The sequence below is a fragment of the Jaculus jaculus genome, chromosome 3 (assembly GCF_020740685.1).
Source record: "Jaculus jaculus isolate mJacJac1 chromosome 3, mJacJac1.mat.Y.cur, whole genome shotgun sequence".
Taxonomy (NCBI): domain Eukaryota; kingdom Metazoa; phylum Chordata; class Mammalia; order Rodentia; family Dipodidae; genus Jaculus; species Jaculus jaculus.
In genome coordinates this window covers 126,269,444-126,282,848 of record NC_059104.1, presented here as the reverse complement: position 1 = coordinate 126,282,848, position 13,405 = coordinate 126,269,444, and the positions used below count along the sequence as shown (strand labels likewise).

The 13,405-nt window shown below is 42.1% G+C and overlaps 1 protein-coding gene across 1 annotated transcript; it reads left to right on the top strand.

Moving 5' to 3' along the window:
* The first annotated feature begins 4,306 nt into the window (after nt 1-4,306).
* LOC101593412 (upstream-binding factor 1-like protein 1) lies at nt 4,307-5,530 on the top strand. The gene has a single exon (XM_004661887.1). It carries the CDS (start codon nt 4,307-4,309, stop codon nt 5,528-5,530), a length of 1,224 nt encoding a protein of 407 aa, XP_004661944.1.
* The last annotated feature ends 7,875 nt before the right edge of the window (nt 5,531-13,405 follow it).

Below are 13,405 nucleotides of genomic sequence, written 5' to 3'. Positions count from 1 at the left end.
GCGCAGTAGGTCCTCTAGCTACCGCAAACTCCAGACCTATGCACCACCTTGTGCATCTGGCTTTATGTGGGTACTGGGAAGTGAAACCTAGATCCTTAGGCTTCACAGGCAAGTGTCTTAACAGCTCAGCCATCTCTCCAGCCCCAAGTAGCCTTTTTTTTTTTTTTAAAGACAAGTTGTGGAAAACATAGGACATAAATCTGCTTACATCTGAAATCAAGGGAATGCCAACACTTTTCTCAGAATACAGCTTACTACAAATTAAATAGCCCATGGCAATTCATTACTATAATTAACATTTCAATAAGTAGAAGAAGCTACAGAAATGGAGAGTCACAATGAACAAGACCAAGCTATGTGGCCTCTCCTTGTGGGGTCTACCTGTGCCATGTCTCCTCGTCACCACTTGCTACCAAGAATGGGTCCAATTCATGAATGAGTTGGTCACTCTATGAAGACCCCATCACTGCACATAGGGTTTCACCCACCTGAGCAGCAGTCTGCACACACTGCACTGCATAAACCCTAGACCACTGGCAGAGTGCAGTCTATCTAAATCACTGAGGAACTTGATTATTTCTGAAGGGTATTGTGTGAACTGCCATTCAAACCCAGGGAAGGAGCCGAATAAGAAAAGGGTAAAAGAAACCCAGCCTGGAAGTTCAGCTGTGCTTGGCATGGCAGGGGCATCCCCTGGTCAGGAGAGCAAGGGAGGTATCGAAATTGCAGTGCTGATTTTTCAGGTGGTTTCCGATTTGGGTTCTCAGGCTTGCCCAGGAAACACACTGAGCCATCATGTCTCCAGCCCCTTAATCTTTATATTAAGTAAAAACTTTGTATGGACGCATCATGTGTTGGTAGCATCATTTCCCTCCTCCCTGCCCCCATTTCACTGAGGGTCCTCCTCTCTGTAGGATTGCCGGTACTCACCATGTTGGTGTGGATTATGAGTTGCAAGAGACACAGTCTGTGTGTCAGGAGAGGGCAATGCTTGTGGATATTAGCTCCCACCCAGTGAATGTTGCACTCTTCCTGCCCCCTTTTTGACAGATTTCCTGAGACTTGATGGGAGTTCTAAGGCTCCTTTAGTGTTGAGCTCTCATCACATTCTGGATTTTTAAATTTTTTTTATTTTTTTAGTAACCTCTGTGTCTATCGCCATTGCCCTAGTACAGGATGTCAGGTTTCACTTCCCTTCCCCTTAAGCTTTCCATACCTACTATCTGTCCCTTGAGTTGCCTGTCAGGTATGCCTGCAACTCACGCTGTTCCAGGTTAGGAACAAAATATGAGGGAGAACATGTGGCAATTGTCTTTCTGTCCTTGTATGAGTTCACTTAGTATGATCTGTTCCACGTTCATCCATTTTCCTATGAACATTTTCCCCAAGAAGGAGAGAATTCCACTCCACTGTTAAGCTCAGGAGTGAATTTCTCAATGAGTATTTTTATTAACCAATGATCGAGGATCTAGATATTGCCCTGGCCTCAACCCTGGCAGAATAACATGGGAAGGGATAAACCAGGCCTCAACCTGGGTATTTACTACCTAAGAGTTTGGAAAGGTCTTGGCTTTAACAGGAAAAGATGATTAAGTTATGCAACTTCTCTGGACTACACAAACCTAATCAGGGCGGGGCATAAAGGGTGTTCCTATAAAAGCTTCCCAATTGAGAAGGGTGTCTGCTCAGACATTAGGAGCTGGCTGCAGTGTTGGTATCTGGGAGAGTCACAGCTGCCATCCTGAGAGAAGAGGGGAGACTGCACCTCAGAAGCAAAGGGTGTTCCTTGCTGTAGGACTCGCTAGAGCATCTACAGGTGAGTCAGAGTCCCGCATTTCTACATTTGTCTTTCTAAAACAGAAAACCTGTAGTAAGTCTAGTTCACACAAATGATGTAATTTGGGGGATGAGAAGATTGCTGAGCTGTGAAAGGGACTTGCTTGTATAGCCTCCTGTTCCTGGGTTCAAATTTCCCAGGATCATCTTCCAGCCAGATCACAATGTGGGGGCATGCTTCTAGAATTTGCTTGTAGAGAGCAGAGACCCTAGTGTGCCAGTGATCTTCCTCTCAAGTTTTTAAAAATATCTTTAACTTATGATTTAACTAAAAATTTTTAATATTTACTTTTGTTTTGACAATTGATAATAATTCATATTTTATATTGATGTTGTATTCCTTGTCTATCTAAAGTTTGGATTTATGGCCAGGTCAGCCTTGGCCAGAGTGAGATACTACCTTGAAAAACCAAACCAAACAAACAAATAAACAAAACCCCAATAAAGGCTAGATGTGGTGGCACATGCCTTTAATCCCAGCATTCAGGAGGCAGAGGTAGGAGGCTTGGCGTGAGTTCAAGACCACTCTGAGACTACGTAGAGAATTCTAGGGCAACCTGTGCTAGAATGACACCCTAACTTGAAAAATAAAAATAAATAAATAAATAAAGTTTTTTCACTCTGTGCTGCACCAAAACCCTGCAAGTGACACATGAGGGCACGGCTTTCACTCTTCCCCAGCCACCTGGGCAGATGAAGGTTCCTCTTCTGCATCTCACACCCTGGGCAGCCGCACAACTGGCTGGGCTTCTGACCAGTATGGTCCACAGTCACACATGGGGCACAGCTAGGCGGCTATCAGGAATCATAACATTTTACCATCAGAATGTTCAGGACAACACCTGTCAGGAGGGGTAGATGCTGTGGCTGTAATTTGTTCTCAGATGGGAAAAAAATATAAATAAAGAAAGTTTTGATTTATGGAAGAGGCAACCCATCATGCTTTATTTGGGTAGAGAGCAATTGTACCTAGGCCAGTAGGTTTTGAAAGATTTGTAAGATAGTTAACTTTTTCTTTTTAATTAAAAAATAATTTCTATTAATTTAATGTTTATGAAAGCGAGAGGGAGAGAGACAAGAGAGACATACTCAGAGAGAAAGACAGACAGAGAGAGAGAGAAAGAGAGAAAGATATTAAATGGGCATGCAAAGGCCTCTAGCCACTGCAAACAAATTCCAGATGTATGGCTCATTTTGTGTATTTGGCTCTTTGGTCATTTTTATTTATTTATTTAGTTATTTATTTTGGTTTTTCGAGGTAGGGTCTCACTCTAACCCAAGCTGACCTGGAATTCACTATGGAGTCTCAGGGTAGCCTTGAAATCACAGCAATCCTCCTACCTCTGCCTCCCGAGTGCTGGGATTAAAGGCGTGAGCCACCATGCCCGGCTTATTTATTCATTTGAGCATGACAGACAGACAGACAGAGAGAAGAGAGGCAGAGAAAGAGAGATGGCGCAACAGGGCCTCCAGCCACTGCAAAGGAACTCCAGATGCATGCATCCTCTTGTGCATCTGGTTTACCTGGGTCCTGGGGAATCCAGCCTCAAACTGGGGTCCTTAGGCTTCACAGGCAAGCACTTAACCACTAAGCCATCTCTCCAGCCCATATCTAGCGTTTTTGGTACACTGGGAAATTAATTCTGGATCCTCTGGCTTTGCAGGCAGCACCTTAACACCTGAGTCATCTCTCCAGCCCAAGACAGTTCACTTTATTAAAATTAAATTTGGTTTATTTATTTATTTGAGAGAGAGAGAATGGGCATACTAGGGTCTCCAGCCACTGCAAATGAACGCCAGATACATGTGCCAGCTTATACATCTGGCTTAGTGGGTACTGGCCTCCAACCAGGGTCCTTAGGCTTCACAGCAAGCGCTTAACTGCTAAGCCATCTCTCCAGCCCTCATTCTGCCAAGAAAGTTCTTTTAACCACTAAACCATCTTCCCAGTCCTACATTCAGTTGTTCCTAAGGCAGGCTCTGTTAATGTGTGGCAAAAGGAGGCTAAAGGGAGTGTAAGGGCTTCAATTTTGTAAAACGCATGCAAGTTTTAATTCTTCCACTTTTCTTTGTGAAATAGATCCTCACAACAGATGAGGCAAACCTGTAACGCACTCTAGAGCTCCAGCTTCTCAGGGAACTCAAGGCCATCCTCCGAGGGCTTGGATTAAAGGTGTGCTCTGCCAATACTGACTCACAAATATCATTACACAGGGGGAAATTTTCAATATATGTTGCAAAAGTCAAGTAATCATATGTGGGACACATTGGCACTGAGGTGTGATGGTTCTCCTAAACCACAATGAAAGGGATTAACGTTCTTTTCTCTTCTCCTCAGACATACAGAATCACACACTGCGGAACTACAGGAGTGACTGACCTGGTCACACGCGAGTGTCAGGAGATTCGAGACCCTGTCGAGGTGTTTGCACAACAGAGACATTTTTAGTGGCCCAGTTTCAAGCTGGACATGGCGTCATCGCACAACCAAGGACACTGGTCCACAAAAGACACTCTGAAGTTACTGGAGGGCATGGAGGAGAACCTGCCACCCAACGACCGCCGAGCATTCCACAAAACACAGGCAGCTCTGGACTGGGGGAAAATAGCTTTTGCAGGTTTTACAGGAGAAACGTGCAGACTCAAGTGGCAGGAGTTGTCTCACGAACTGAGGAAGGTGCGCACACTGTCAGAGTTAGTGAAGGAAGCTAAGGAACAGGTGGAGCAAGGCCAGGCCAGCAGGAAGTACAAGAAGCACCCCGACTTCCCCAAAAGGCCCCTGACAGCCTACCTGCGCTTTTACAAGGAGCAGAGGGCCCAGTGCCTCCGGATGCACCCTGAGCTCAACAACAAGCAGCTGGCCCGAGTCCTGTCGGAGAAGTACAGGCAGCTCCCGGAGCAGGCCCGGCAGAGGTACGCGCAAGAGTTCCAGAAGGAGAGGGAGGACTTTGAGAAGAAAGTGGCTCAGTTCCGGGAAGAGCACCCCGACGTCGTCCAGCGTGCTGGGCGATCTGGGGTGCCCGCGAAGCACCAAGGCAGAGTCCCCACAAAGTTGCGAGGACCAGCGCAAAAGGACAGCGCTCGTCCAGAAACGGATGGACGGCCCGCCGCGCGGAAATCTCTGGCCGAACCCGCGAAGCCCCCCATGAGCGGCTTCCACAAGTTTCAGCAGGACTCGTGGTCGAGCGGGGAGCTGTGTTACCTGCCCGTGCGGGAGCGCATGGTGGAGATTGGCAGGCGCTGGCAGCGTGTGCCCCCGAGCGTGAGGGGGCGCTACCAGAGGCAGGCCGAGGAGATGCAGCAGCAGTACTGGGTGGACCTGGACGCCTGGCTCAGGACTCTGTCGCCCGAGGACTACGCTGCCTACAGAGAGGCCCAGGCCACGTGCGGGAAGCGGAAGTGCACCATGGTGACAGATGGCCCCAGCCCCAAGTTCATGAGAAGAGATCCCCAGCGCTCCTCAGCACAGGAGCTGCCACAGCTTCCCAGGGACGAGCGGGGGCCCCTGCCTGCGGGGTCAGACTCCTCAGACACCACTGTGGTCCAGGAGGGGGGCTCCCCGACACCAGGCGAGAGGGGGATGGGAGATGGGACCCGGGCCCAAGGGACCAGCTCCTCAGATCTCCAGGGCAGTGGAGATGAAGAAGAGGCCAACAGGAGCTCTGAGGACAGTCTGTGTGATTCATCGTCCTAAGGGGAATCCTCAGACTTAGACTCTATTTGAGACTGTTCTCCTGTATTGTCCTATCTCAACCCTCCCAGTCTGAAGTCCTGGGAATTTCTGTTAGACGGAGGGGTTTCTTAGTGAAATATTTAGCGTTTCCTTCTAAATAAATATTATTTGCATATATTTTCAGCCCTTAATTTTTGTTGGTTTGTTTTTATTTTTTGCCTGTGTTTGTAGTATTGCGTGTGGTGTGCTGTGGGTGTGATTTGTTGTGTGGCATAGGCGTGTGAATATGCTCATGTGCACCATCAGTACATTCATACATCAATACATTCTCTGCCATCTGTTAGTTTTCTTAAGAGAGAGTACTTCCCTTACTCCCAAACTGCCATTTTTAGTCAAATTGACCATCAACGTTGCATATTTCTATAGATTCCATCCGCCCCCCACCCCATGAATGTCATTACACCTTATGGTAGCTGTTTACAGGTATGCTTGGGAATTGGACTAGGGAAAGTCAAGCCCTCTCAGGCCTTCATGTTTGCCCAGTAAGTGTTCTTTAGTGTTGAGCTTTCTCCCTCACTGTTCGACTTACAGTTCTTGTACTTCTGGTTTCTTCAGAGCTTTAAGGATGCAATATAGAATGTGCAAAGGCTTTTTGAGAGATACCAGTGATAAATTCTTACCTAGCAGAAATCAGGCCTTTCGTGGACTGTAAGGGGGATAATAACATTTTCAAGGCACACAGGATTTCACAATTTAAGGATGGAAGCACTCTGTCTTCTTTGTAACAAGGACAGGAGTGTGTGTGAAGGTTGTATATGAAGAGTTTTTTAGGTTGAATGAAAATGAGAATGGAGAACTGAACTCAGTAGAAAAAGTACAAGAAAAAAAAGAGTATCTCGGGCTGTAGAGATGGCTTAGCAATTAAGGTGCTTCCTTGTGAAACCTAAGGATCCACATTTTTCTCCCCATGTCCCATGTAAGCCAGATAGATGTTCAAAGGTGAGGGAAGCACATGGTTGCACATGTCCACTAGGTAGTGTAAGCATCTGGAGTTCCATTGCAGTGGAATGCTCCCCCCCCCCCTCTCTCTCTCTCTCCGTCTTTCTCTCTCTCATATGTTCTCTCTGAAAAATAAATAAATAAAGTTTAAACAACAGAGCACTTGAAAAGGAACATATTGAGGTCCAGGGCTATGTAACTCAAGCAGTGAGTCTCTCTGCCTTGGTATTCCAAAAGGTAAATCAGTTTTAGATGTCCTGACTAAACTGTTCTATTTCGCTCTCATGTACCCTCTACCTTAGATAGGACCTCACCATGTAGCCAAGACTTAGTATGAAATATTTTATAAAATATTTTTTTAATTTATTTGCAGGCAGAGAGATATAGACACATTGACAGAGACAGAGAAAATGGGTGTGCCATGGCCTCCAACCATTGCAAACAAACTCCAGATATATGTGCCACCTTGTGCATCTGACCTATGTGAGTGCTGGGGAATTGAACCTAGGACCTTAGGCCTCACAGAAAGCACCAAACCATCTCTCCACCCTATAAAGAATGATTTTTAAAAATTTTTTTTATTTATTTGAGAGCAACAGACACAGAAAGACAGATAGAGGGAGAGAGAGAATGGGCGCGCCAGGGCTTCCAGCCTCTGCAAACGAACTCCAGACGCGTGCGCCCCCTTGTGCATCTGGCTAACGTGGGACCTGGGGAACCGAGCCTCAAACCGAGCCTCGAACCGGAGTCCTTAGGCTTCACAGGCAAGCGCTTAACCGCTAAGCCATCTCTCCAGCCCAGGAATGATTTTTTTAAAGACTATCTTCAAACATCTCAGCATGCAACAGAGGCTGGCCTCATCCTCTTTCCTCAGTTTCCCTTGTGTTAATATCACAGGCATGCACCTCCACACACAACTCTTGGGGATTATTTTCCTCTTTTGTTTGGTTTTTCAATGTAAGGTTGTGCTCTTCCCCAGGCTGACCTGGAATTCACTATATAGCTTTAGGGTGGCCCTGAAGAGGATCACTTTTCTAGCCTGAACTTGGGTAGTTCTTATTAATGAACTGAATTGAAAGATGAGAGAAGAAAGGAAAGTTAAGAAAACAATCTAGGACATTTGAAATCTATGTAGTAGTATAAGGAAACTGCTCAGAAATCAATAATAATACTTCTGATGCCTTCAAAAGAGAGAGCTCAGCACATCCCTCTAGTTGTGATTCATCTTTTTCATTAAACTTAAGTCTTACCAGAAGTATACATAGGGCATCTAAGTATTTTTTTTTTTTTTTTTTTTTTTTTGGTTTTTCGAGGTAAGGTCTCACTCTGGCTCAGGCTGACCTGGAATTCACTCTGTAGTCTCAGGGTGGCCTCGAACTCTCGGCGATCCTCCTACCTCTGCCTCCCGAGTGCTGGGATTAAAGGTGTGCGCCACCACGCCCGGCAAGACTTACTTTTCTTTTTTTAATTTTTATTAACATTTTCCATGATTATAAAATATATCCCATGGTAATTCCCTCCCTCCCCACCCCCACACTTTCCCGTTTGAAATTCCATTCTCAATCATATTACCTCCCCATTACAATCATTGTAATTACATATATACAATATCAACCTATTAAGTACCCTCCTCCCTTCCTTTCTCTTCCATTTATGTCTCCTTTTTAACTTACTGGCCTCATAAGTATTTTCCTTGTCACGCAGAAGCCCAGTCATCAGTAGCTAGGATCCACATATAAGAGAGAACATGTGGTGCTTGGCTTTCTGGGCCTGGGTTACCTCACATAGTATAATCCTTTCCAGGTCCATCCATTTTTCTGCAAATTTCATAACTTCATTTTTCTTTACTGCTGAGTAGAACTCCATTGTATAAATGTGCCACATCTTTATTATCCACTCATCAGTTGAGGGACATCTAGGCTGGTTCCATTTCCCAGCTATTATAAATTGAGCAGCAATAAACATGGTTGAGCATGTACTTCTAAGGAAATGAGATGAGTCCTTTGGATATATGCCTAGGAGTGCTATAGCTGGGTCATATGGTAGATCAATCTTTAGCTGTTTTAGGAACCTCCACACTGATTTCCACAATGGCTGGACCAGATTGCATTCCCATCAGCAGTGTAGAAGGTTTCCTGTTTTTCCACATCCCTGCCAACATTTATGATCATTTGTTTTCAGGATGGTGGCCAATCTGACAGGATGAGATGGAATCTCAATGTAGTTTTCATCTGCATTTCCGTGATGACTAGTGACATAAGAACATTTTTTTAGATGCTTATATGCCATTCATATTTCTTCCTTTGAGAATGCTCTATTTAGCTCCATAGCCCATTTTTTGATTGGCTTGTTTGATTACTTATTATTTAACTTTTTGAGTTCTTTGTATATCCTAGATATTAATCCTCTATCAGATATATAGCTGGCGAAGATGTTTTCCCATTTTGTAGGTTGCCTCTTTGCTTTTATCACTGTGTCCTTTGCAGTGCAAAATCTTTGTAATCTCATGAGGTCCCAGAGATTCATCTGTGGTTTTATTGCCTGAGCAATTGGGGTTGTATTCAGAAAGTCCTTGCCAAGACCAATATGTTGAAGGGTTTCCCCTACTTTTTCCTCTAGCAGTTTCAGAGTTTCAGGTCTGATGTTAAAGTCTTTAATCCATTTTGACTGAATTCTTGTGCATGGCGAGAGAGAAGAATCTATTTTCATCCTTCTGCAGATATTTATCCAGTTTTCAAAACACCATTTGCTGAAGAGGCTGTCTCTTCTCCAATGAGTATTTTTGGCATTTTTATCGAATATCAGGTGGCTATAGCTACTTGGGCTTACATCTGGGTCCTCTATTCTGTTCCACTGATCTACATGTCTGTTTTTGTGCCAGTACCATGCTGTTTTTGTTACTATGGCTCTGTAGTATAGGTTAAAATCAGGTATGGTGATACCACCAGCCTCTTTTTTGTTGCTCAGTATTATTTTAGATATTTGGGGTTTTTTTTTGTGATTCCAAATGAATTTTTGGATTGTTTTTTCTATTTCCATGAAGAAAGCCTTTGGAATTTTGATAGGGATTGCATTAAATGTGTAGATTGCTTTAGGTAAGATTGCCATTTTCACGATATTGATTCTTCCAAGCCAGGAACAAGGGATGTTTCTCCACTTTCTAGTGTCTTCTGCAATTTCTCGCTTGAGTGTTTTAAAGTTCTCATTGTATAGATTCTTTACTTCCTTGGTTAGGTTTATTCCAAGATATTTTATTTTTTTTTGATGCAATTGTGAATGGGAGTGATTCTCTGATTTCATCCTCTGTGTGTTTGTTGTTAGCATATACGAAGGCTACTGATTTCTGTGTATTTATTTTGTATCCTGCTACATTGCTGTAGGTTTTGATCAGCTCTAACAGCTTGCTAGTAGAGTCTTTAGGGTCCTTTATGTATAGAATCATGTCATCTGCAAATAATGATAACTTGATTTCTTCCTTTCCAATTTGTATCCCTTTTATGTGTGTCTCTTGCCTTATTGCTATGGCTAAGACTTCCAAAACTATATTAAATAGAAGTGGAGACAGTGGACACCCTTGTCTTGTTCCTGATTTTAGTGGAAAAGCTTCCAGTTTTTCCCCATTTAGTAATATGTTGGCTGTAGGCTTGTCATAAATAGCCTTTATTATATTGAGATATGTTCCTTCTATTCCCAGTCTCTGTAGGACTTTTATCATGAAGGGATGTTGGATTTTGTCAAATGCTTTCTCTGCATCTAATGAGATGATCATGTGATTTTTGTCCTTCAACCCATTTATGTAATGTATTACATTTATAGATTTGCGTATGTTGAACCATCCCTGCATCTCTGGGATAAAGCCTACTTGGTCAGGGTGAATGATCTTTTTGATATACTCTTGTATTGTGTTTGCCAATATTTTGTTGAGAATTTTTGCATCTATGTTTTTGAGGGAGATTGGTCTGTAATTTTCTTTTTTTGTTCTATCTTTGCCTGGTTTTGGTATCAGGGTGATGCTGGCCTCATAGAAGGAGTTTGGTAGGATTCCTTCTTTTTCTATTTCCTGGAAAAGCTTAAGAAGCAATGGTGTTAGCTCTTCCTTAAAAGTCTGGTAAAATTCAGCAGTGAATCCATCTGGGCCTGGACTTTTTTTAGTTGGGAGATTATTGATAACTGTTCGGATCTCCATGTTTGTTATAGGTCTATTTAAGTGATTAATCTCATTTTGATTTAATTTAGGTAGGTCATATAGATCAAGGAAATCATCCATTTCTTTCAGATTTTCATACTTTGTGGAGTATATGCTTTTATAGTATGTCCCTATAATTTTTTGAATTTCTCTGGAATCTGTTGTGATGTTACCTTGTTCATCTCTGATTTTATTAATTTGTGTCTCTTCTCTCTTTCTTTTGGTCAGATTTGCTAAGGGTTTATCAATCTTGTTTATCCTTTCAAAGAACCAACTCTTTGTTTCATTAATTCTTTGGATTGTTCTTTTTGTTTCTATTTCATTAATTTCTGCCCTAATCTTTATTATTTCTTCCCGTCTACTACTTTTTGGTTTGCCTTGTTCTTCTTTTTCCAAGGCTTTAAGGCGAAGCATTAGGTCGTTTACTTGCGACCTTTCTAATTTCTTAATATAGGCACTTAAGGCTATAAATTTACCTCTTAGAACTGCCTTCATTGTGTCCCAGAGATTTTGGTATGTTGTGTTCTCATTATCATTTGACTCTATAAATTTTTTGATTTCCTTTTTGATTTCTTCATTGACCCACTCATCATTTAGTAGTGTATTGTTTAGTTTCCATGATTTTGTATTGTTTAGTTTAGAATGTATATTCTGCAGCCTTTGGATGAAATGTCCTGTATATATCTGTTAGGTCCATTCCTTCTATGACCTCATTTAGTCCAGATGCCTCTCTGTTTATTCTTTCCCTGGATGACCTGTCAATTGATGAGAGTGGGGTGTTAAAGTCACCCACCACCACTGTGTTTGGTGTTATCTGTGACCTTAGTTCTAATATTGTTTGTTTGACGAATTTGGGAGCCCCCATGTTAGGTGCATATATGTTTAGGATTGTAATGTCCTCCTGTTGGAGTGTGCCCTTAATCAATATAAAGTGACCTTCCTTATCTTTTTTGACTAATGTCGGACTAAAGTCTACCCTGTCTGATATTAGGATAGCAACCCCTGCTTGTTTTCTAGGCCCATTTGCTTGAAACACCGCCTTCCAACCTTTCACCCTAAGATAATGTCTATCCTTTGTAGAAAGGTGAGTTTCTTGGAGACAACAAATTGTAGGATCCTGCTTTTTAACCCAGTCTGCAAATCTATGTCTTTTCGTTGGGGCATTGAGACCGTTGATATTAAGAGATATTATTGAAAGGTGTGTATTTATGTTTGCCATTTGTGTGTGTGTGTGTGTGTGTGTTACTTGTTCTACCTGTGCTCTCTTCTGTTAACTGGTATTTGAGTATAGCTGGTTTTTTCTAGGTTCCTTATATGTGTGCTTTTCCTTTTGTTCAGCATGGAGGATTCTATCAAGTATTTTCTGTAGAGCTGGTTTTGTCTTCAGATACTCCTTTAACCTGCTTTTGTCATGGAATGTCTTTATTTCTCCATCTATTTGGATGGATAACTTTGTAGGATAAAGTAACCTTGGTTGACAATTGTTATCTTTCAGAACTTGGAATATATCACTCCAAGCCCTTCTGGCTTTAAAAGTTTGTGTTGAATAATCTGCTGTAATCCTGATGGGCTTGCTTTTGTAGGTAACTTGATTTTTCTCTCTAACTGCTTTCAATATTTTTTCTTTGGTTTGTGTGTTTGGAAGTTTGAGTATAATGTGGCGAGGAGAGGTTCTTTCTGGGTTTTGTCTGGCTGGGGTTCTAAAGGCTTCCTGTATCTGTATTGGCACCTCTTTCCCAATTTGGGGAAAATTTTCCTCTATGATTTTGTTGAAGATGCCTACTATGCCTCTGGAGTGGAGTTCTTCTCCTTCTACTATGCCCTGAATTCTTATATTGGATCTTTTCATGGTGTCCTGAATATCTTGAAATTCCCACTCATACTTTTCTATAAGTTTGTCTTTCTCTTTGTTGGACTGCATTAGGTCTGCCACCTGATCTTCTAGCTTAGATATTCTGTCCTCTCCCTCATCCATCCTACTGGTGAGATTTTCTACAGAGTTTTTTATTTCATTAACTGTGTTCTTCATTGCTAGTAATTCTGACTGGTTTTTCTTTATTATTTCTATTTCCCTATTTATGTCTTGTATTGCCTTCTTTATTTCATTAAATTGGTGTCCTGCCTCTTCTTTGATTCCTTTGATTTCCTCTTTGATTTCCTCTTTGATTTCTTCTTTGATTGTTTTCATGTGTTCTTTGACCTCTTTGAACATATTTATAATTATTCTTTTGAACTCTTTCTCAGGCATTTCCTCTAACTCTTTCTCACTGGAGGACATTTCTGATGCATTAATACTTTTAGGTGGATTTATATCGTCTTGCTTTTTAGTGTTTCTTGTGTTATAATGTATATATTTTTGCATCTTGGATTAAGTTAATGCTTGGATTTTCTAGCTAGCTGTGTATTCTTAGCTGTATCAATTGATTTGATGTAATATATTTTCAGGGTAGGACCTTAAGGTATTAGGTGTGGCTCTTAAGACTCTCAGAGTATCTACAAAGATGTTCTTAGGGGTTGAGTTTCCCTGCTATAGGAGTATTCAAGCAGGCTGAGTGGAATAAAATACTGGTAGATTCTAAAATTTAACTAAACACTGTACACATTCAATCAAAAACAGCCCCGAGTATGTATGCAAGAGTAGTTATTATAATGACCAGATCCTCTATCAACAAAGAGGTTTAGATTTCTGGTCTGTTGAGGTATCCAAGTCA